Source organism: Channa argus, chromosome 2, assembly GCF_033026475.1.
Source record: "Channa argus isolate prfri chromosome 2, Channa argus male v1.0, whole genome shotgun sequence".
NCBI lineage: Eukaryota > Metazoa > Chordata > Actinopteri > Anabantiformes > Channidae > Channa > Channa argus.
In genome coordinates this window covers 6,489,478-6,514,293 of record NC_090198.1, presented here as the reverse complement: position 1 = coordinate 6,514,293, position 24,816 = coordinate 6,489,478, and the positions used below count along the sequence as shown (strand labels likewise).

Genomic DNA, 24,816 nt, shown 5'->3' with positions numbered 1-24,816 from the left:
GCTGAGCTCCCATTATTTCAAACTATTCATCTTCTTACACTCCATTTTCTTTTTCTATCACTTCCTGTCTACTTTTCTGTTGTCTCTCCATCCATCTGCATGACCCTACAGATGGCAGCAGCCACAAAATCTGACATCCATCAGATGCTTTTTCCCCCCACTGGTACTTCTTATCATGCCTTTGTACCTGCACATTCACCTAGAGCAAACTGAATGCAGATGAGCACATTTAGGTCACAGTGATTTAATGATCACTATTCATGTGTGTTTGTGTGTGTGGGTGTGTACATGGACAGGGGTAAAAAAAGAGGTGATTCCTAAAGCAGAGGCAGGAGTGATAGAACACAGCAGACATATATACATTCATTAAAATAGTCATTAAAACAAACTCCAAAACACCAAACTACTGCTAACAAGATTTTATTTTATTTTTTTAAATCTGCCACAAAAACTGCAAGTTTATTGACTTAATCCCTAAACAGATTAAATATGAATTAAATATCTGCTCTGGTTAAACTATGATAGCCCTGGGAATAAAACCACATGACACAAAAAGATACCTGCAGTGGGTATGACATGACTAAATCCTCTCTGATTACCTTAAACATTAGGATTAGTTTCCAGAGAGGAAAAAATCCTCCCATAAGTCTAAATGACAGCGATACACTTAGCGGGCAGAAGGACAGGAGTGAGATGCTGTAAAACAAGAACGGGGTGATTTCTCCATTCACTGGTGAAGAAAATGGCTATTCCATTCTCTCTTAGTCAACTTGAAAATCTGAGGCATTAAATACGCGTTTTGATCTTTTGTCTAGTTCCTCGAGTTTCCTCTGGAAAACTTCAGGAACACACTTCACGAAGCAATGTGAATTTTAACTAGACCACTTTTGCCTTCTAGGAGACTTTTCTTACAGGAACAGAGGTCAGCACGAGTTTGAAGATAATTTATGAACCAGGCATTAAATAACATTAGAAAGGTATTAAAGGGCTGAAGGAAAATAGCTCTCTTAGACAGGCAGCATGCTATTAAAAACACCTGAGCGACTTCAAACACCTGTGAATCCATGTGTCCCAAACATTATAGTGTCGGAAATTAGGTGACCATCTATAAAGACTGCTGTAACTACTACATGGGGAAGGCAGTACATCCAGCCAGCTATCTAAGTAGTGCGTGAATACTGAGGCATTAGCTGTGACTGCACCTTCTGAGTGTGGACAGAGGCACATTTCAAGCTCGGAACTCTTGCGACTACCATAAAGCTGTTTGGTGTGAAATTAAAAAATAGACTATGGCCCATTCTACAATGGCTTCAAGTTGCACTTTGGTAGGGCATTGCAGATTAAACTTCAGACTTTATAGTGTACTGCTTTGGAGAGTAGGTTTAAAAGATAGACCAAAAGCATGGTGGTCCACAGAGGGCATCAAGCAACTGAATGACTTACACTCAACAACCAACCCCCAAGGTTACCTAAAAGGATCTGTTGTATGAGTGCTGGTTATGCTGCATTCCTTTTTTAGTTTGTCAGACTTCAACCCAGATCTAAAATGTGTCGTCTTTTATACAATTTGCTATATACACTACTGCAAAATTGCCACTTTTTCAATGTCACATGACCTCTCCAGTTTAAAGCACTGGCCTTCAAATTGTTTTCTTCCTACAAATGCAAAGATTTAGCTCTTACATGTCCCCGTTTACTCTGTAGAACTCTCAAATTAAAAAGGGAACATTTCAAATAAGGTTCTCAGAATAGAATACTGAGAATGCAAAGATTTTTAAACAGTATAGAGAATTTTATACAGTATATGCCTCTCATGGTTAGAGAATACTTAAACATCAAAGACTCACCCGCAGTGAAGTCCTTGTTAAGGTCAATGAAAGCATTAGAGTGAGGGACACGCATCTTGACAGGCGAACTCAGAGCTTTCTGGCACATTGGGCTCCTAAAAGAAAGAAAAACCACAAAGCAAAATCGGATTCTAAATACTCCATATTTCAACAAGTGTGTGAGGATAGGAAATAAAAGGCGGTATTTATAAGTGAGTTTGAGAAGCACATTACCTTTGGCGTAGATAGCAGACCTCAGTACTTTGCTGTTCATTGACTCCAAAAATATCTGGGATCATATCCCCATTGAAACTGTGAGAAAGTTTTTTTTTCCATTAGAATTAAATCCACATATTAGACAAACAACATACCCACATTTTACAATACTGTCACACTACTGCCACAGCTCTGCGACTTCCTTATCGTGTTTAATGTTTGTTACCGTCACCGTTAACAGGACTACAACCACCTCCATGATTACTAAGGCCATAGGCAGCAGTGGTCTTGCATTGTAATGTACTGAGCTTTTTATGTTGTCCATATCCATTTGGGATTACAAGTTGGTTATCAATCAACTATAGAGTGTGTACCAACTTAGAGCACAGTACATTAACAGTAAACTATGGTGGCTTATTAAATCATATCTAAACCACATTGATGCAACTCAAGCAATACTAAAAACGAGGGCATATTCATTTTACTATCATCAACATAGGTAAAAACCTCATTTTAAACCCTGTGCAACACATTAACAACCTCTTTACAAATACATCTGAAATTAACTATTTTATAATAAAGATAGAATTGTAACCACACCTGATTGGGGCTACACAATTGTAGCAGAAATTCTAATCGTGATTATGTTTTTTAATATTGTAATTTTATAAAAGTATTCTTAGTGGTTTATATCTATATAATTCAACTAAAAACCAACAGTGAGACTCGGCAGGAGTCTTTAATGTTTTTGTAGCTTTCAGTTAGAAAGATTTCATTGACTTTTTACAACAGAAGAACATTTTTACTGTACTTGCTGTGTGCTGTAGGTCTAGTGAATGCATGGTTGTGTCCACTTATCTTTGAACATTTTATTACCTTAATTTAGAAAAAGCAAGTGGCTGTCATTCACTGCACTACAGTGTATAGTTACAGTAGGGTTAAATCCCAAGACAGAGGAGTAGATTCTGGAGAAAATTAAGCCTATTTTCCTGTAAGTATACATTTCCCTTCTCTGTAATCTGAACCAATTTAAAGATATCCAGTCATTTCTGACTACTCGCAAGCTTCAGGATCTAATCTTTACAGTTATGTGTGTCTGATAAAGTACACTGCTCTCTCACCCAACTGACTGGATAAAATGCAGCAAGAGAAAACACCCATACCTTTTGCCAAGATGGCCATGCTGCACCTCTTAATAAATTTAGACAAAATAAGACTTAGTGTGAAACACTTTGCATTCTGGGCCTTGGGGTTGAAACATAGACCCTAATCTACCACCCTAACCTACGACTAATCTGCCCTAAGATAAGTAGTTTTAGTCTCGTCAATTTGCTGGTTTTTCTTCTTTGGTACTGGAAGTGCCTGACTGTGCAACAGGTTGCTAGCAGGCTTAGCGAGCAGGTGAACCATCTTTTTTTGTAGAATTTTTGGGTGAACTAAACATAGTGGAACCCGGCTTAGAGACAGATAGCTAGTTTAGGAGCTTTAAAGCCACTGTCACATTTTTTAAGCAACAAACAGGAAAGTTTTATTTTCCATCGGACTTTATGTTGAGTGTAGAAGAGAACGCCTAACAGCATTTTTTATATGCAGAGAAATATTACACCTACTAGTATAGGGGCTCTATTTGCTCTTTTTAAGGTAACCGTTATATGGGCCTCTACAAGAGCAGCTCATATACACACCTCGTAATAACTCCTTTTAACAAAGCATGATCTGGTGATGTAGGTATAATCTGCAGATGATTATCTCGTTTTCTCTTGTTAGTAGAACCTGTAACTTCTTTACAAGACAGTGTCGAGTACATAACTCAACTGATCAGCCCCTGACATTTAGAGCAAAGCATAAACAGATTTAATTTAATTTAATTTTAATAGATTATTACATGACACAACTAAAGATCCAACTCATCTCAAATTGCAACTTACATAAAGTAAAGGTTATGAAGAGAAATATATAGCATATGTCTAGAGCTTAAAGCACAGAAGGAGAATCTTTATTCACTTTTAATAAAAATAAAACTGTATCTTAATCCTAAATTTGTGTTCTTCAAAACTTAAAATTCACAAGAAACACAAATTAAACAAATGATTCTGATACTCTGATTCTGATTCTGATATCACAGTCAAACTTTAGCAAAGAGGAGCCTACTGGAGACATTAATGATTATTTTTCTCTTGCCCATATATATAATTTATCTTCCAAGGTCACGCCATAAAACTCTCCTGGATGCTTTGTTGTTCACCATAGTCCATCGCAACATGGTTAAGTTCTGTGAATATGACTGTAATTCTTCTTTATCGATCACAGATGAGTTATAAAGACTTATTAATTCAGATGACCTATATTTTGATAACTTATTAAATTAATATATGATTACTTTTTTTACTTACTTACTTTATTATTAATGGTAGAAGCATCTATAAATATACACTATGTTATGTTATATTATATTATATTATATAAGTTTATTATATGCATTAATCTTTCAATATTTGATGTTACCTGGCCTTAATAAGTCTGAAGAAGTAAAGCTGCTCCTGTTTCTTTGCAAATACTTTTCATGTCTGCTGTACAGTATATGTTTAGATAACCACTAACATTAATACTTACTCCATTACAAGAGGTTGATCTGTAAAAGTCTTGTTCAGCTTGAGCCACCCACTCATATCTGCAAAACATTAACATAGTCAACAGCAGAAAAAAAAAAAAAGAATAATCAGTGAGCTAGTCAAATCATGAAAAACAGTTAATATTTTTATCAGCAAGAGGCTTTCTTTTTTATGCATATCTCACAGATGACTAAAGCCCCAATAATTGTACAATGTATAAAATACACTACAAGTTTCATAGATAAATACTTGCTAATTATTTTTTTAACAAATACAAAAAATATTCAAAATTCTTTATTTGGAATATGTTTGTACTAGTATATATTTTTGTAGCATTGTGTTTTAGAACAAAAGTAAATTGGCAAAACCACACATGAATGACTGACTCTGATGCTGTTAGGTCCCCATTTAAGGTACTGCCCATAAAGTATAACATTGTACTCCAGACTACAATGTAAATTTAAATATGTAAATGGAAAAGTTGCATGTGGTTTTATTGTTGTTATTTCCATACGAATAAGGTTCACATACATTTTTTACAACAGACAACTAAGAATATTAATGATTACATTGCAATAAAATGTCTAATAACTAATATGCAATGTAATGCAACGGTTAATGATGTCTGCTGGGACAAATGTCTGCTCTACCTGGGTATTTACATCCAGCAGGGCAGCCCAGCTCAGATTGTATGCTAACAGCTTACTTTTTGCATGATATAAAGAGAATTACTACTACAAATATGAAGCTGAGGCCAATGAGATTACAGTATGTATTTTTAAGAATTATTCACCCGCCTCCCCCCCGGATCTCAGCACCCATTCAGTGTTGGAGCTGTACCTAATGTCTGGTTGTTCCCCCAAAAGATAAAAATAGATGTTTTGGACTCGTGGAGAGAAGTAAAGAGCACATCCATCTGAGAGTCTCCATCATAGTCTCCGGGAACAATGCTAGTTATGACAGTGTTGCTGAAACAGGAAGAATATTGTGCATTAATATGAGAGTAAATAACAAATAGTTTTTTTTTTTTTTTTATATTGGCCTTCTAGAGTAAATCTAGCCACAATGAAAAGACAAAGAAGTGTCTCTTCTTCAGTACTGACCATGAAAACACACTTTGGGAGAGTGGAGGTAATTGAAATGATAAAGCTCTAAAAATCGCATTGTTACCTTGGCAAAATCTCTTTAGTGATATAAACTTTTGGCTTGAAATAAGGTGCTTTCGAGTCAGCCAAGAATATCACCAGCTCAGACTCTGAAATAAGGAAACACAGGCATACAGAATATGTTAATCATTGCTCACTTAATATCCACCACTACTGTTCAGTCGATTTCTTGTGACGACAGCATACAACCATAATGTTACGGTAGACAAACCTTAAATTATAACAGTGAGTGGTAAAATTAATATTATGCTGACATTATAATATGCCTTAATTTCTTTAAATTCTATTGTTAATCGCTATATTCGTGCAAGTAAACTAACTACGTTAACACGACAGAAGGTAAAGTAGCGTTAGTGAAGAATAGCATACGTTCTCTGATAATGAAAATGTCAGTTTGTTTATCCGAGTTAAAATCTCCAAAGGCTGCCACCGTCCCATAATTTTCGGAACCGAAAAGGTCGAGTGTTACATCCTGAAGCGCAAATGTGCTGTATTGTCGCGCAAAAAGTAAAAAAAACACAAAAATGTTGAAATTAAATATCCACATCCTCTTGCTAGTGCACTGCCTCACAACAAAACCTGGAATACGGCACACTGCTTTACGTCGGAGTTAAGTAGCAGCGTTTTTACTCTAAACAATGCTTTCAACTGTACATCTATTTTAAATTTACACACTTGCAACGCCACTTTCAATCTGCAAGAAAGAGCAAGAAATGAGCACTAAATAATAGTGAGCAATGATTTATTTGTGTTTTCCGGTTTACGTTAGTGTCGTACTTTCAAATGGTTTGACAGCTGACAACTCATAAAAACCTACGAGAGTGAGCCAGGGCTTGGTCGGAAATGACGGAAGCGTACCTTCAGAATATATTGCGTAATTTTTATTTGTGAATACATTATTAAAATAACAATTTAAGAAGTCACTAATTTTCGACTGAGTGAAAATAAATAGTAAGGAAATATTTTCCTAAAGCCCACTATAAATCTTTACATTTATGTTGTTCGTAAGGATTGGCGTTAGAGAGCATATTGCCTGGATTTTACTTTGAAGGATAACGCCGGAAATCCTTTAAATGTGTAGTGAATTTTACACATTGTAAACATGGCGAGCCTGGCTGATGTCGGTTGGAAACTCCTGGAATTCAAAGCCCGATCAAAACGATCAGGTCTGATTTATAACCTTTGCATGGCATCGTGCAGTGTGACACGGCCGATGGTTTATGTTTTGCCAGTGCTTGTGTGAGATCGTGTGTTTGTAAAGCCATTGAACACGGGGTTCAGGTTGACTTCATTTGCCCTGTTCATTTGTTCACTGCAGTGACGGTACAAACCTGAAAGGTCAGAGGTGTAGCGTTAAATGTCCAGCCCTTAGGAGCTATTTTAAGAGTAGGTAACTGTGAGTGAGATCTTAGTCACAGTTGATTCTGCTGTTTGGCCCTCAGAATGTGTGAGTATTGTCCAAAGGGCCCTGTATTAGCTGGTAGTCAGCCTGACACTTGGGTGAATTCTAAATCTTTAAAGGATGTTGAGTTATACAGGAGTGAAACATCCCAGCTACTGCTATTTATCAGCAGGAGTAGGGACACTGTTAATTCTAGTCATACAAGATTGTGAAAACAAAACCATAGATTGTGGACAGCTCTTTCCTATCTTAAATGACCCACATTGGGGTACCTCAGACCCATCATAAGTCCTAATATGAGTGACTGTAGTTGTAGTAGACTTTATCAGCTATTTCACATGTACCTTTTTGGTTATAGTAACATTTTGGTAGGCGGATTTCATAACCCCGTTCCTCCATCAGTCATCACGTAGTTTCATAAGTACATGAGTAGTTTCATAACTAGTTACAGAGCTCTGTAACTGCAACCTGCTAAAAGGTAGAGAAAGAAAACATGATGATTTTACAGCAAATGATAGGAATTATTATTTTAATTTAGTAAATATAGTGCATCCATCCTCCCAGTTTGACAGCAGCATTAACTTATCACACCAATTTAACATTTGGAAACAATAGTGTTTAGAAGTGTCAATCACGGAGTCAAAAAGGAGTAAAGTTCTGTGGTAATTTTGTGATGGGGCTGGTTATAACCTTCTCATGTTCACATTAGCGTCATAATAATTCATCATGACACGATCAAGGGTTTGAATTACTTATAGTACTAAGCAAATGGGATGCATTGTAATTTTTTAGCATGTTACTCATAATAATCAATCAATCCATCCAGGTTGTTCTTCATTGTCAATTCGTGCATGTCTAAAATTTAACTCTCTGCTACTAACCCCTTCCTGTGAATTGCTGTAGATTTGTGATTTAGCTGAGAGAGACGATTGGCCTTAATTTCACCTTCTGACAATGACCGCTTCCGTGGCTGCAAATGCCCGGCATCATAAAGTTCTCAGATTGGGTAAGTAGTAACAGCAGATGTCAGGAAAACAGTGCAGTCAGACTCGCACACACACAGACACATACTAGCACATACAAAAGGCCAAGGACGAGACAAGGAAAGATCACAAGGGTATCATTTTGTTATCTGGGCAGAAGCCTTTTCCTTCCTATTTCATGATCAAAGGGAAAATGTGTTTGCCTATATATGCTGGGAACTAGATGGCTTATTATTTCCCCATTTTTCTCATAGTCTTTAGAGATTGGTTTGTGATCATAAAAAAAAACTGATTAGATAGAATATTTCCTACTGGAGCTGTCATGGAAAATCTGCTTTGCAAAATAATGTACAGTAACATTACCAGTAATCCAGCGTAAATTGATATTTATTTTGAATTGATGACGTATTTCTTATGTTTAGTACCATATGAAATGTTAAGAATTAATGAAATCATTTAGTATAAATGATTTGTCCATAATACTGCTAGAGCATGAGAGCATAGTAAACTTGGTCATAGCATTGTTTAAAACAAGCCAAACACAGACACCCCATGTTTGATCCCATGTTAGAAATTAAAATTGGAATATTGGCCTCCCTTTCTGCTCTATTAGTGTTATCTTTAAAAAGAGATGGATTGGCTTTGTCCCCTGCAACTTTTAAGCTGATGGAAATTATGCTAATTTCAGTCAGAATGTGAATTTTTCAGCACCTGTGGTATTGACCCAAGGTCGAACCTATTAAAATGCAAATCTCAGCAAAGTGAAAAGTGTCTGAAAATAGAGAAAAGTCTAACACATGGAGGGTGGGGTTCCCTCAAATTCTGACTGTCTCTCAGCTATGAGGAAAATGTTTGGAAATACCTGGTGGCAAGTCACATTACCATTTGAGTTTTTAGCTCTGGGCCTGAATATTGCTTATGTGCTAAGCTCGTTGTGACGTGTTGTGAGAAAATAGAATTTACTGATGGCATTTGTCTATTTTTTTGTTTGCCTTGCGCTTATTTTCCCTTATATTCATTGGAAATAAGCAAATGATGAAAAGAGATATTCATAGGATGTAGCGAACTAGACATTTATCATGTGTATGTTGGTATGAAATAAGACTATTGTGTCAAGACTGAAGAACTAAGGACTCACCTTGTAATTTTACATTTAAACCATGGTTCTTGATTTTACTTCAGTCCTATTTATTTTTAAAGGCATAATGGTAATGAAGCAGAGGAGATAAGACTAAGACTGTTTTAAAGGATGCAATGTCAACTGACATATACATTTTAGAAAATGTAGGTCAGTAATTGAATAGTAACATAATATACATTTATGCGTAACAGATTTTTTCTTTTCCAGGTTCCATCTATGAACCTCTTAAGCTGTCCATACTCCAACGTGAGGATGAACCCCTGTGGGAAAAGCTGGATCGCTACTACAATGCTGGTAAAGACACAAATTACCTACAATTAATTAACTAACATAATGTTCTGCTCTTGCAAGATAAACGTGTGGTATGGGGGGTTCCAGAGGTAAAAACATTTACCCAGCATGCATTGACCTGAATTTAATTTCATGCAAAGGCGCTCTGGCTTTGCTTGTTACTGCGCCACACTGAACACAGCTGGCTGTGCTTGGCATTGTGAAGCAAGTGAGGGATGCTCTGGGTATTTCTGCTTTGGAGGCTCTTCCTCTGGATTCTGGTGAAGCTGTAGTTTTGTTTTGTGTTGTTACACTGAATGGTCGGAGTTTTATTAAACAAGGGTGGAGACAGCAGGAGCTTGTGCAAACATTATTTGTTCTGGTCACACTATATTGATCGAGAAAACCCTGCCATGTCCCTTAACTATACACAGGATTTGTGTAGACTTGATAGTTCTTTATTACTCAAACATATATCAGCAGTGTAAAACTATCAGATACCATGGTCACATTTCCATCTCCATCATTTCCAGTTGCTGGTTGCACTAAATATTCTAAAGCTACAATATGGAGCTTCTGGGAATCAAGGTGGTGGTAAGATTAGACTTAAAATCAGTGACTCTGCTCTGCACAGCCCTTCACGTATGAGCCATTGCAAAATAACTATAAATAAGAATACTACAAATCCGAAAAATGAAGTCAAAATGACAGGCTTGCTCTGATTGGTCAGTAAGGTGAGCCTCACTCAGAAACCCTTAAAATGAAAAGCTGCTAGTACTGTTCAGTGAGTCTGTGTCCCAGGAGCCTTGGACAGCACCTCTTCACTCCATTATATTATTCAGCTAGTAGGAATATTCTTTCATCAGAAATTAAAGTGAATTTTTATTACATTTTATGAGGGCAATACAAATTATGCCACTCTTTTTTTACTTTTTTACATTTTACAAATCAATATTTTTTTTATTTCTGACGTTAAAGGCACATTTGTATTAGCTGAATGTCCACCTTGTATGTATGTATGTGTATATATATATATATATATATATATATATATATATATATATATATATATATATATATATATATATATATATATATATATATATATATATATATATATATGTATGTACACCTGCTATTATTTTTGGTGAGGTGCCCATAACATTCACAGAAGACTGCACAGTGCACATATCAAACCTCAAATGCTTGCTTTTATCAATTCATTAAGAAAAACCTATCTACATCAGACAAGCATTAAAATAAAATTCCAGCATTTCAAGTTTTTTTTTTACATTTTTTGGAATTTGTTTTAAAAATTTTCAGGGTCTTATACTCCTGCATTGGGGACTTCTGTGGCCAAATGCTGTGTTTTCAGGTTGTCTGTAGCTTTAAGAGAAGAATTCTATTTGAAACATACTGCTGTCTAAAGTGTTTGTGTTACTGAGCTATTACTGTAAATGGCAGATGATTAAACACTAGTTTAATGTGTCAGAATTTGTGCTGTTATGTCAGTACATCTACTACAAATGGACATCTGTTTGGCCATTTGTCCATGTTATACTTTTCTGTTGTGGCAGAGGGTTTGGCTTGTCACTTTATAAAGAGGACCAGTGTAACTAATAACATTAAGCTCTGTTTCACTCAGTTAGACGGGTCAGTGGTCCGGGGAGCCTGCATCCACAGAGCCAGGGCCCTGACATGCAACACCTACTGTAAACTGAATGCAGCCATTATTAATCTTATATGTTCAACCTGTGGTCAACAATTTTACAGTAAATTCTTTGCAAGCCTTGGTGGGAAGTGATGTGGCTGGAGAATAGCTTGACCTTTTTTAAAAGACACACTAGATTTACCCTCCTTTTTTATTTTAAGTAGAGCCAGAGAACAAGGGGATAGGTCAGGCACACCACACCAGATGGGTTTAGTGTGCAGAAGGCAGGATCATGAATTGCCTCTGGTTATATTGTGGTAATACAGCTCAGGATGCTGCATGTCTTTGAGGATTAGGGCTGGTTTTGCCAGTGTGGACAAAAGCTAGGCTTTTCTCAGTTGCTCTATTTGAGGTAACAAAAACAATTATAGCATATCAGAGATGCTTTTGGACAGAGCTTGTGGTGCATTCGTATTGTCATTTATCTTCCTTTTTAAGACATCTGATGTGTAATCAGACATGTTTCATAAGCTGTGGCTAGATTTGCCGTTGTGCATTGTGTGTACAGTAGCTGTCAGAATTGAAAGAACGTGTATATTTTTAATTACACAACTGTCAGTCTTACTTGAAGCTTGCCGCTGCTTTTTTACTTAGGACACACTCGCACCTATTACAGAAGATACAAAAAGCATTGCATTCTTTGCACTTGAGTTAAAGCAGTTTTCATTCCAAGTCCTCAAGGACCTCTACTCTGCCTCTTTTTCGACTATCCACTGATGATGATGTCGATCAGAAGCTGAAAGATACCATCTCAGATGAGGGTAGAATGGGGAAGATAAAGTAAATTGTTATCTCCCAGGTTCTGATTTAGTGAGCACACCTGATCCAGGCAGTCAGCAGTGGGTACTGCAGGTTTACTCGGAAAACAAGCCCAGCAGAGGCCCTTGAAGACCAGGATCGACAACCCCTACATTAAAGGACGAGCTCATAGGCTTCAATTGTGTTGTATCAGGTGCCCACATGCACAATGAAACAAATTGTACTTGCAGGCCCAATAGAAATTCTTCAATTAAGTGAAAGGGGCCAACATACCCACTCCTCCATCTGTGCAGAAATGTACTTAAAAGTTTATATGAAAGCAGTTTTACTCATTTGAAAGGTTGAACCTTTTTATTTAGTACTGTAGGTACCTTCGAAGTGTGCAGCATTCTTTTTTCTTTTTTTCTTACATTGGAATTTAACAGTAAACACTGTAGATCGGAGGGAATTTTATACTTAAAGGAGTTTAACTTTGGAAGAGACATTTTAATTTGATAGTCATGCCCTGCTTCAGCTTTTGATGCACATTTGAATTCATTTTTGCACAAAACATGGAGTGTGGATGTTGATCTCCATTACTTCCATTGGAAGCACTTAAGGAGGAGAGTTTTCAATGACCAGTATTAACAAGACATATAATCAAAGCAAGAAAGATCTGTTTCGGGCTTTTATGAGAACTTGAAAAACAGCTCAGGCAGTAGATTTTCTTAAGGCTTTGTTAACTACAGTTTTGCTAGAAGTGCTCATGCAGCCGGTGTGAATGCTCTATTTTGGGCTGGATGCACGGTTTTCTCACATGAATACACTTCTGGCAGGTACAACGGTTCACCAGCCTGTCCTGATGAAGACGGGGGATCTTGTGTGTGCTCCTGCGTCGGTGTGTGTGTGTTACGTGTCATCGGTGTATGGTTGCCGGGCGTTCATTAGGCTGCATGTGTGTTTGGAAAATAACAGAAGACAATAAACAGAGCTTAGTGTGCAACAGGCGTAGCTCTCATTTGGAACTGATTTGCTGCTATCAGTGAGCGCAGCGTTGCCTCCAGCACCAGCGACGTTTGAAACCCCATAGATTTACGGAGAAAAGCCTCCGCCAGAAAACGCAGCGTTGAACACTGGGCTTGTTTAATTGTTGTGTTGGGTGGCGGCTGGAAGCACTTGTCCAATTCTAGCGGGGAACAAAGCCAACATTGTTATCGCCAGCACCCAGACCTCCCTGCCAATATACCTGCTTTCTGTCAGTTTCAGGAAGAAAAAGGGGTGGAGAGGGGTGAGGTTTGGGGTGACGCTAACAAAAATTTTCCTCCTTTCTCTTGATTTTTCTTTTTGTTTTGTTTCGTCGCAAAGCTGCCCCCAGCGCAGTCAAAGACGGCACTATTAAGCCTACGCTGCTGTTGTGATAGGGGACTTGTTTCCTGTTATCGAGGAAAGAATACCAGGGGAAAGTTAACCTCACAGTTCATCACTCTGCCATCTCTCTCTTTCCCCTCTCTATCTTTTTTCTCCCCTCGTCTTTCCCTCTATCACCTCTCTATGGTTTCTTATTTATGTGGCAATGTGGCCACACTCCATTGACCCTGCTTCCTGATAACACTGGAGGCAGAAAGCACTATCTCTCTGCCGTCTGGCTCACACCGATTAGGAAATGGAGAAAATGGGCCTTTCATTTTCATTTTCATTATTATGAGGTTGTTTTAAAAACAGGTTATTTGAGTCCTTTTTTTTTCATTGTTTTTAATTTGGTTTGCTCTCATTCTGTGCTTTTTATCTTGATTTTTTTCCCCCTAACTTCTCACACTCCCTTGCCTCATCTTTTGCAACGATCAGCCCACTGATGGAAGTCGTTTTGTCACATTTGAGTGACTCAATCCCTGAGAAAAAAAAAAAAAGACTACTGTCAAAATTCATCAGTATCCGAGAAAACCATTTTCTGCAATTGTGTTCTAAAGTTACAGGAGGAAAGTAAGAGACGAGAAGTTCAATTGTTTTACTAGTGTTACTATATCTACCTATTGTATGGTATTTACCTTTTTTCTCATGTACTTTGTTTCAGAAAAAAAACAAAATAATACTGTAGTAAAAGTCATAAGCAGTTAATATTTTCCCTGATTGATTGCTAATAAGCTACTGCACATCCAAATGTGTTTAAAAAATCACCTTTAAAAATGCTTATAGCTACAATAAATGTTTTTATAATTCCAGGGAATCCAATTTTTATTCTGAGTAATGTGCTCAAATAAACACACAAACCACTGTCTACCAAGTTGGAGTGCAAAATGCAGTAATTATGTGGGGAATAATTCAACTTTAATGATACAGTTACTTAATGCTTTCTGTTTATAGTCTTGCATTAAAAAAGCATACTGTAATACACAGCAGATTATTTTCAGCACTTGACAACTTCTTGCCATATCAAACACACTTTTAATGTAAAAAGTCAGCATTTTGGAAACTTTCTCATTGTAAAAATTGGAAAATTAATAAACCTATAATTTGAAGTACAGGGTATCTGTATGATCAACAGCCCAAGGCTTCAGTCTTTATGTTAAGCTGATCTAAACATCACCTCTAGCCTCGAACTTACTACAGACATAACACTGACATTGTTCTTTGGATTTATCTCGCTTTCAGAAAAAAGCAAATTATGTATATTTCACCCAATTATAAATGATTCTTTAAACAGAGAATAAAATAAAATATGTACTGTGCTGCTGTTACTTGGTCAGCATTTTGAAACCAGTGGCTTTTTATGGCCAATGCATTTGTAACTAGTAAGTCACAGTTGTTATATTGCAGGAAACATTATGACATTGTCAGCAGAAGTAGACGGAGAAGTTATTGTTAGGACTGGCACGAAGGCTGAATATCACAGTTTGTGGATTTCCATATTTTCCAATAGCAGATGCTGTGGGACTGTACAGATATCATCTTACTCCTTCTATCTCTTTCTCCTTCCAATCTATCTCTCGGTATTGTTTTCTTGCTCATCATCTTCTCTCATTTTCTCTCCCCTGTCAGTGCAGTGAAATGGCCCATTGTAAAAGAGCATACTGCGTGTGCGTCTGAGACATTAGCTGCTGATTTAGTGGGACATTAGCTTGATGGATAGCTATGCAGAAAACTCCCAACAACAGTTGATTTGCATCCAGAGAAACTTGCAGTCTGAGACGGAACAATGTTCAGCAGTCTTATTGTTTTTGCTCGGCTTCTAATAATGAATTTTGCAGCACTGTTTGCCACAAGATGAAACCTTGACTCCTTCACTGTTCCATATTGAGTGATATCAGAGCACCTCACCTCATTTTATCCAGTTTTATTGTTGCTGCAATGTTTTGATCTGACATATTATCATGACAGATTTGCTTAACCTATGAGCTTTCTACCATATTGTATGAGCTTGAGTGACAGTAGATGAGAAAAAGATTGGACATTGGACAGTGTGGATAGTAATCTTACCTGGGACTGCAGTTTATTTTTAGTCATGTTTTACAATAATCCAAAATAACTGCGTTTGAGTTTGACTCTTTCTTAGTCAAGGCATCAAAAAGTGGAATGTACAGTCTCAATTGGAAGTTCACACTCATCATGGATGTGACGTTCACTGCAATGTTGAGCTTTAAATTATTTGTTCAAACTGAATGTTTGTGTTGAGGCAGAATGAAAATACATTTGGTGCATAGTTTAACTGGTGTGTGGTTTTCTGCCATTAAATTGCAAAAGAGCGGTTTAGTGTGTTGGTTTTAGTGACACATCAGGGAGGTTAAAAGTATATGAACATGTGTTTCAATGTGTGCCTATTCATAATGCATGTAGATGTGGTGGGATGTGCTGTCAGACTGTTAGTCGATACTTGTACATGTGTTATATAGAATTGTGTGTATTTCAGTGCATATGCCCCCTGCCCCCTGTCGCGTCTTGAAATCACGCTCTTCCTTTGTTCACAAGTGTTCCACTCAGATTAATATTTTAGTGCTGTTGAAAGTTATGAAATGTCTTTTAATGTGCCAAGGCCTTCTAACTTCCTGTTAGCGATCGTGATTGACTACAGCTGGTGGTTTCTCTATGGCTGAATAAAAAAAAGAGTTTGTTTGACATTGTGCATTAGTATTAACCAAGACAAAGTACAATGGGAATTTTTAAAGAGCTCAGTGCAAATCTGAGAAAGAGGATAGAAGATTTGTCCAAAGCAGGAATGTCTCTTGGAGTCATTTAAACAACTGCAGATTCCAAAATCATTAGTTCTTCAGTTCCACATGAATATATAAATAAGTTATTGTTAGGTTGTAGAAGAAGAAGAAGACCCAAACCAGATCCAAGTCAGCTGGGAGGACATTTGTTCAGATGGTTGGGAACAACTCCGCAACCATCAAGGCACAGGTCTGGCATAAACTGGTTTCTGACGGAACATCAGTGTCACTGTCTACAGTAAAGCACGTTTTACATCATCGTGGAACATGAAATAAATCCCTGCACTAAAAAAATGAACGCTTAACTATGGTTTTAGTTAAAAAAGAAACAGCCTTTTATGGTAAGACAAAGACTGAATTGGCCACAATGACCAGAGAAATGTTTGGAGGAGGAATTTGACGCCCAACAACACTGTACCTCACAATAATCATAGTGTCATGCTTTGTGGCTGTTTAACTGCCGGTCGACCTGGCATGAAGAAGCAGGTTTACCTCTGAATCCTTCAGTCTAACTTCAAACTTCAAAGCTGGTTAAAACTTGGACACGTTTGAGTGTTCCCAAGGGACAATGACCCAAAAACACACATCAAAGCTGGTTGTAGAATGGATAGAAAGCAGGCTGTGTGGAATGGTGTGGAATCAAAAACAACAAACTCATTTAAGCTCCAACAATTCTGCCCAATAAGAGTGGTCAGGTGTCCAGTTCAAATTCAAAGCCCAGAGTTGCCATGGTAGTCACATATAGGATGACTTTCATACATTTGTATCGATTTTTAAGCCCCGTTCTTGGTTGTTAACTTTCCCTCTGTTGACACCCTTGTTTCCAGGCAACATCTGAGAAGGGGTCTGTTGAATTTAGGCCATTTATTAAGAATGCTTAAATGTGTCCTGCAACATACAAGGAATGTGTTTTAAAAATGTAAAGCTTAGTCAATATTCATAAGTGTTGCACAATGAAATAAAGGTTCTGTATTAGATTTGCTAAGTTATCGTAAAGCCATCTTTTTCACCACAGATTCGAAGTACAGCAGTATATAATACTTTTTGGTGAATGTGGTGACTAATTTATCTTACAGCCTTTAACATTCGCAAACAAAATTAGCCTATACCCAATGGCACTGTCCTATTATTTGTTAACGCATGAGCGTATTCTAGATTAATCGAGAGGACAGTGCTCTGTGCGTGTGTCTCTATGCATGTGTGTTTACACTTAATTTACTCTGCTTAGACAAAGTGTCCTTACAAGGGCACAGAAATGAATAAATCAGTAAGGACATTTGTCAATGCACATGGGCCACTTTATAGTCAGGGTTCATCTTTTCACACTGTGATTACATACAGAATGAGCTATGTGCATGTCCTCACACTAGTAATACAAACGTGCGCGTACATGCACATGTACTGTATGTACCTGAGAGGTTTATTAATTCACTCCACCAACCCATTGATCTCACTGCCACGTGACTGTCCCCTTCAATTGCTCAATACACTCTCTTGTCCAGTACCAATTACTATGAGTCTTTTTCTTCTCTCTTTCTCTCACACACATACACAACAGTTGTCCATCTTTTATGTACTATATCTCAGTCTCCCCGTATCTCTCATTCTATCTCTGTCCTTCTGTCTGTCTTTTTTTTCTCTGTGAGAAATGACGGAATAGACGTCCCCCTCATTGGGACCGGAATAATGTTCTGATGAAAAATGAAGTGATCCCTCCAGTCATCAGTGGGGGGACTTCTGCAGGAGTGTGTGTGTGTGTGTGTGTGTGTGTAGGTGTGTGTGTGTGCAAAACAGACAAATTACTTTCCCGAAGGCGTTCTGTTTGAGTATGTAATATTTCAGAATATATTATTTGAGGGCTCAGATCTGTTCGTATTAAGAGCTTTCACCTATTGTTCTGTCCTCTGTAACTGATGAGCATGGACTGTAATGAACTTGAACATCTTAGTTTATCTTTATTTGTCCATTTAGTGCAGTTGGTCTGTCATAGTCACAGCCCCAGTTGATAAATGCCTCCATTGTTTCCAGGGAGATGATCTTGGTTAATATCTACAGAAGAGCTTCCCGGTCATTCTGGAATCACTAAATAATAATTAATTTCCCTTCACACATGAGTTATTTACCCACACTTCAGTAAGCAATTAAATAATACCGCAGGTAATTTTTGTTGAAAAATGAGTTTTGAAGAGGAGGGTTGTTTCAGCATTTCAGTGATTTTACACAGTTCTAAAGTGGTTGTAAGGCAGTTTTCAAATGAAAACTAAACTTGTTTACTCTAAGAATTTGAAATAAAACCAAAAATCTGGTCTTAGATTTACCACTTTTTGCTATTAGTAAGAATATCGATCGTGAAAAGAAGGAGATGTTCATAAACAGCTACGTAATTAACAAGTCTAATACTTCACAGTCAATCTAGCAGCTCTATGAGGCTGTAATTAGGCACAGCCGCACATTGATCTAAATGCTAATGCAGCTTTCAGTGACAAAGCTAAGCATTAGTTATCAAAGTATAGAGTACAGTAAATCTGGAGAATATTGAAAAATTAAAAATCACCTTTTTTCAAGAGCAATGTTGTGATTGGGATTGAATATGCTATTTGTTCCTTTTCATTTGTATTGCAAAAGGTCATCAAGGTTCTAGCATACTAGCTCCTCCACCGACAGTAAAAGTGTCCAAAACATACAATGAATTCCAAGCTTGTATTATTGTTTGAAATCAATTTTAGCAACTTTTAATTGTTCAGCATTACATGGGAGAAAATGACAGACCATTTAATATGCTGAGGGACAACAACGAGTCTTTCCATTCCAATCTGTCCAATGGTTGCCACAATATTTCATAGTGTGCTCTCTTCATATTTCACAGTGTGCTGCAGACACACACTATGTTGTGTTAGGCCTGGTGCACAATAGAGAATTTAAAATCTTAATTCATTTTTTAAACAGACACCGAACAATCGACTCAAGAACCAGGACCACACATTTGCCATTTCTAAATGATTTTAGAGCGGCAATTCCAGAGACTTTGGATCTCATTGAAACTTGCAAGATCAAAAGTGACTTTAGAGCAAAAAAAACCTGGTGGACTCTCGAGTTCTGCAAGTGGTGCAGATTATTTTATAGCATTGATCATTCAGTTACTCTTACAGAAGTTAAAAATGTACACAATCACTTTTGTTGTGTTAAAATCAAATACCCTAGACTTCACTTCAAAATAATTAATGACAAAATGAGGAAACGTGGAATCATCTATCGTTTAAGATGGATTTATCACTGTCACTTCCTTTCAGTTAAAGACATAGGGGTTAGGGGAAATGTGATTTCCCTGGCTGCAGTAGGTTTCGTCCGGAGAATGCTTGGCCATGAACACTGTAACTAAATATAGCAATTCTCTTTGCACCTTTAAACATGTGACATAATTGAGACACACTGACACTTTGAGGGAAAGATGTATTCTCAGTGCACTGCTAGTCTTTGCCAACAGAAGCAAAAACAGTTCCAGTAGTTGATTCTCTGAGTCTGTCTGTACAAAGTTTATGGCTAAAAACCTCAACATGAGCAAATGTACATAACCATGAGCAAGTAGTATTTATCTTTAATTCAGGTATTAGTTTTCCTAATATTTCAGATAAACAAACCATTAGTTGTAAGTTTCTTACTCAGACACATTTGAAGAAGTGTGGCATTGTGTGACTAGGTTTTGTTTAATGTGCAGACACGCAACACAGGAAGTTTCTTTATTTCCAGAAGTAGAAAAACACTGCGGCTCATAGACGTTAGTGTTTAGCTCAATGTTTCTTAAGCTGAGTACTCATTTACAGAGTAATCAATCTGTTCTCTAAATCAGGAGCTTTCAGTTCTGGTCTTCAAGGACCCCCTGCCTTATATATGTCCCTCAAATCCCCACTCCTGATGACCTGGATTAGGTGTGTTCAGTGATTCAGAAGCTGGAAAGTACCATTTTAGATTAGGAGGGAGTGGGGAAGACATAGTGGATTGGCATCTTCCAGCTTCTGATTGACTGAACACTCCTGATTCATAAAGTTGAAAAGCAAGCAGGACAGATGTCCTTGAGGTCCAGATCTGATAACCCCTGCTCTAAATATAAAGCAGTCACCCCACTGGAATAGACACGAATTGAAATAATACTTGTATCGAGTACTTATCAGCTGGTGGCAGTAGTGGGAGTATGTGCACACATTGTAACAGTCTGCTTTCACAACTCCACGTTTGTCTGGGCAAAGGAAACGATCAATTCAGAGGTTCTGAAGCTAAACAGTTGCATCATAAGTCCAACTGATATTCCCCCAGGAATTATTGTTTCTCTTCACTGTCGCCACCGTTCACACTTTTCAAGTCACGATTCACACTCTGCTCTACTGGAATAAGCATCCATCTGTCATCACAGTCTGTACTATGGAAGTACTGTATACAAACTGTTAATTTAGTGCAATAACTTTTGGTTACTTTTAGCAAAGGGGATGGTTGTCTGCCAACTTTCTCTGATCAAACTTTTTTTCTCTGACCAAGTACAATTCAGCATAAGTGAACTTCATTAATTTGAATGTGCATATGCATATGAGGAGCTCAGAGGAAGTGACAAGGCAGTGGCAACAGCTGCACAGCCTGAGGAAGGCTTTCACATCAGGCAGTGCCAGCAGAGGATGGAGGGGAGCTGCAACCCTTCTGAAGGAGCTGGATCCACATTCTATTTCAGCACTTCACAAAAACTGACTACTGTGAATAAAGAGCGAGTGCATACTGGTAGTCAAATGCTGCATGACTCTGGCTCCGCTACTGCACTGCTTCAGTGCCGCAAAACAATATGAGAGGTCTGGATCCAAAATGCATATAGTAGAGACTTACTTAGGTGTAATTGGAGTGATGCGGCTCCCCCTCTGTGTAGGACTGAAAATAGGCAACCAAAGGTGATTTAATATGTGTGGGGATCCAAAAATACGTATGGTCTCAGAAAACAGCCTTCTCACTGAAGCTAGTAATGAATCATGGTGTAAATATCCGTCTTTTGGACATGTGCATTGACCTGCACTTCCTGCTAAAAGAACCATTTTAGAGCCACTTGAGCTGTAAAAAGCTGAAGGAGCTGCACTAGCTGGCTTGCTGTGGTTTCTAGGTGCTATTTTCTTTGGTGTTTTAACTAATGTGGGTTTAACAAGATACAGTTTTCTGTAACAACTGCTGAGTAACAACTGTCACTGTGTCTCTCCTTCTCTTTCGATCTAGTAAAGACAACCATTCTGAACTACCAGAGTCCCACTACAGGCCTTTTCCCGGTCAGAACATGCTCCACCTGCAAAGAGGCAAAGGTCCGGGACTCCCTGTACTGCGCTGCTGGTGCCTGGGCCCTGGCTATGGCTTACCGGTCAGTGCACAGCATGCACAGATACTCATACTCATAGAATGTGCATTTATTTACAAATTTAGGTATTTCTACCTAAGCGTTTACATTTTCCACTGCTTCATACTTTTGACTTCTAAATGGCTTTATCCAAAACGAATGAAGTTCTTGAATAAAGGAGGCAAATATTGTACTTTTACTCAACTACACTGATTTAAGAACTTTTTAGTTACTAGTTACAAAATGCAGTATCTTCATCTTTATTGATCCGGTGTGAAATACATAAGCTACCTAGCGGTTAATAAATCAACAGATTCAAAACACATAGTCGTTAAAAGTGTATAAGGTTGTTAAAATAAGGTTAACACCCGCAACATTACTGCGATGAGCAATAATTCTAATCTAATAATACTATATTCACTGCCAGGGGCGGCTGCAGCTCAGTTGGTAAGGCAGTCGTTCTCTGACCACAGGGTCAGTGCTTCGATCCCCGGTAGCGGCTATATGTTGAAGTGTCTCTGGGCAATACACTGAACCCCCAACAGCCCTTTCACATCCCCGGCTTCAGGAAGGGAATCCGGTGTAAAAACTGTGCCAAATCAACATGCGGACAATTATCCACTGTGGCGACCCTGAACTCACGGGATAAGCTGAAAGAAAAAAAAAACTTGTATTCATATTCATTGCATAAAGAATACATTTAGTTTTGATGCTTCAACTATGAGCTAATACGTCCTAGCACTGTAGGACTTTTTATGTGTAAAAGTATTTCTGCACTGTGGTATTGTTTTTTTTAAGTAAATGATCTAAGGATACCATCTACCAGTGCAAGATTTGTTTCATCGGTACAAACGAACGTACGCCGTAGGTCCCTTAATTATTAATTAATAATTAATTGATTACAAGGAAGTTGGGACTTTGTTACACTAATTGATACAAACAGTATCTCCTATAGATTTGAAGATGTCTTTTCAAAGATAAACTTGGTCCTGTTGTGTTTATACTGCAGAGGTTTTTTTTTTTTTTGTCCTTTCGGCTTATACCGTGAGTTCAGGGTCACCACAGCGGATCATTGTCCGCATGTTGATTTGACACAGTTTTTACGCCGGATGCCCTTCCTGACGCAACCCTCCCCAATTTCTAGCGGGCTTGGACCGGTACTGCACAGCTGGGGAGGGGAATGGGCTGTTAGGGGTGCACAAAATCCCCAGTTACAAGCCTTTACAGTTTATCACTAGGCCCACAATCCCCACCCTACCATATCCTGTCTTCTCTTATTTTTGGTTTTGTTCCGCTCATCTGCCTCATGCTTACTGACCCTGATCTTTAATCTGCTTCTATGATTTGAAGGCTTCGCTTTTTTAACACCAAGATTATTGGTTCAAGAAGAACACTTAATAATTTCACTGAGAACCATCTAATAACCCCAAACTCCTTTTCATCAACTGACCCTGCTCTTGATGCATGCGTTTCTCAGTGATTAGTTTCTAGGGAAAAGAGCACTTCCGCAAAATGAACCTGTAATGGGACTGGGGGGTGTGGGGTGTTGGGAAGAGACAGATGTGGAGAAAGATTGGGAGGATGGGGGCAGAGAGGAAAAGAGAGGATATGGAGAGAGTGAATGAAGAGATAAGAGAGTGTGAGTGAAGAAATGAGATTGAGCGGGAGGACAGAGGAAAAGAGAGGGGTAAAAATAGAGTGTACTGCAGTGATGTGACCAGCGGCAGATCCCTGTCATCAGTCATGGCTGCCTCCTATTAGGATTGTCACTAGGATTTAATTAAGATGATTCTCATCTGACAGGCTTGGGTAGTGCCATTACTTACTTCACGCCCAGCTGCTGTGTGTGTGTCTGTGTGTGTGTGTGTGTGTGCGTGCGTGTTTAAGTATGTGTGTGTGTGTGTCAGAGAGTAAGAGTCAGCGACTAAAGTGGCGGTTGAATTCGCCACAGACTTTTCTAAGTTGACATAAAAGGTTTTATTTTCTACCTTGCCCACTCACATGTAACTCTTTATTTAATTGTGTTTTTTTTTTTAATCTGGGGTGTACGGTCTGTTTCCAGTACACAGATGTGTTTTAAATATTTGATTCTAACCTTTTTTTGACACATATTATATTGTTGAGATGAACTGTAATTCAATTAGAAACTCAGGGCATGTTACTGTAACCTTTGGTCAGTGTTGGATCATCTCACGCATATTAAAATGTTTGATACTTGTACTGTGCTAATGAATGCCAAGCGAAGTTCTTGGAAAACAGGAATAGTTGATGAAAAGCCCCCGTGCTGTATCCACTTTGTGTAGGCAGTGATGACGATAAATGCAGTTTTGCCAGTGAAATTTGAACAAGATCTGCTTTTTTTCTGTTGATACAATAATTTATTATTAGCATGACCTTTGACTACAATTTACTGTGCAGCTGTGAGCAGATCTCAAATGCACATGACAAAGGTTACATTCGGTTTGAAAAGTGATTTTATTATACGGCATTTGTCCACTAAAATTGGCATAATATGCGTGCAGTTACAATACAAAGGTCAAATTTACAACTGGAGCTGACTTTTTATTTATTTATTTATTTATTTTGGTCAAGGAAAAAAATATATTTCTGTTGTAGGCCACTGCATAGGGGCAGTGGCAGCTAGTTGCAGGCTGATCCTGAGACAAGCAGTATTAAAAAGCAATGCTTGCCCTGTCTCATCAACACTCCTGTGGTCCCCTTGAAGAAGCCCTAGAACGACAAGTGCTTCAGTGGGGCTGCTCATTGGCTACAGCTCAGATTGTGTTTGTACTGGGCAGCTTCCAGGTGTGAATGTGATCAGGGCAATACTGCAAAAGAAGTAAATAACAAAAAAAAGAAAAGGTTAAGGTCTTTTAGGTGCTTTGTCTGTTTAATGTTCACACTCACTTCTTAAAATCTAAGGTGACTTTACTGCATAGTCAGGACACATTTGATTTGTTTGAGGCCAACAGGAGATTATATATTATACATTATACATTTATTTTCTCTGGTAGACACAAAGAGCCCTTGAAGGTAAAAATAATTATCAAAATTATTATTTAAGACTGTACCTGGACCTAAATATAATGCATGTCAAAACCCCCTTATCGCTCGGTCTCAAATACATGACTTCAGGCTTGTGGTCCATAACACATTTCAGTTAGAAGCCGTCACATGGGACCAAATG

At 38.0% G+C, this 24,816-nt stretch overlaps 2 protein-coding genes across 5 annotated transcripts in view; one reads left to right on the top strand and one right to left on the bottom strand.

Annotated features, from left to right (window-relative positions):
- The window catches only part of itfg1 (integrin alpha FG-GAP repeat containing 1), a 123,720-nt gene extending 117,296 nt beyond the window's left edge, over positions 1–6,424 (bottom strand). Inside the window, exons 1-6 of one of the 2 annotated variants that reach the window (XM_067495018.1) lie at positions 6,190–6,424; positions 5,825–5,909; positions 5,495–5,622; positions 4,656–4,713; positions 2,061–2,138; positions 1,848–1,942 (exon numbers count right to left, since the gene is read on the bottom strand). In XM_067495018.1, the coding sequence (XP_067351119.1) occupies positions 1,848–1,942; positions 2,061–2,138; positions 4,656–4,713; positions 5,495–5,622; positions 5,825–5,909; positions 6,190–6,367 (622 nt within the window). In that variant the 5' untranslated portion in view covers positions 6,368–6,424. The remainder of the gene's footprint in view (positions 1–1,847; positions 1,943–2,060; positions 2,139–4,655; positions 4,714–5,494; positions 5,623–5,824; positions 5,910–6,189) is intronic. The other variant, XM_067495017.1, reaches the window with a different exon arrangement.
- A 458-nt stretch (positions 6,425–6,882) lies between these two features.
- phkb (phosphorylase kinase, beta) overlaps positions 6,883–24,816 on the top strand; it is a 92,128-nt gene continuing 74,194 nt past the window's right edge. For 2 of the 3 annotated variants that reach the window (XM_067495011.1, XM_067495012.1), the window contains exons 1-3: positions 6,894–6,986; positions 9,554–9,640; positions 21,515–21,653. In XM_067495011.1, coding sequence (XP_067351112.1) covers positions 6,923–6,986; positions 9,554–9,640; positions 21,515–21,653 — 290 coding nt within the window. In that variant the 5' untranslated portion in view covers positions 6,894–6,922. Of the gene's footprint in view, positions 6,987–8,125; positions 8,229–9,553; positions 9,641–21,514; positions 21,654–24,816 lie in introns of all 3 variants that reach the window. The other variant, XM_067495013.1, reaches the window with a different exon arrangement.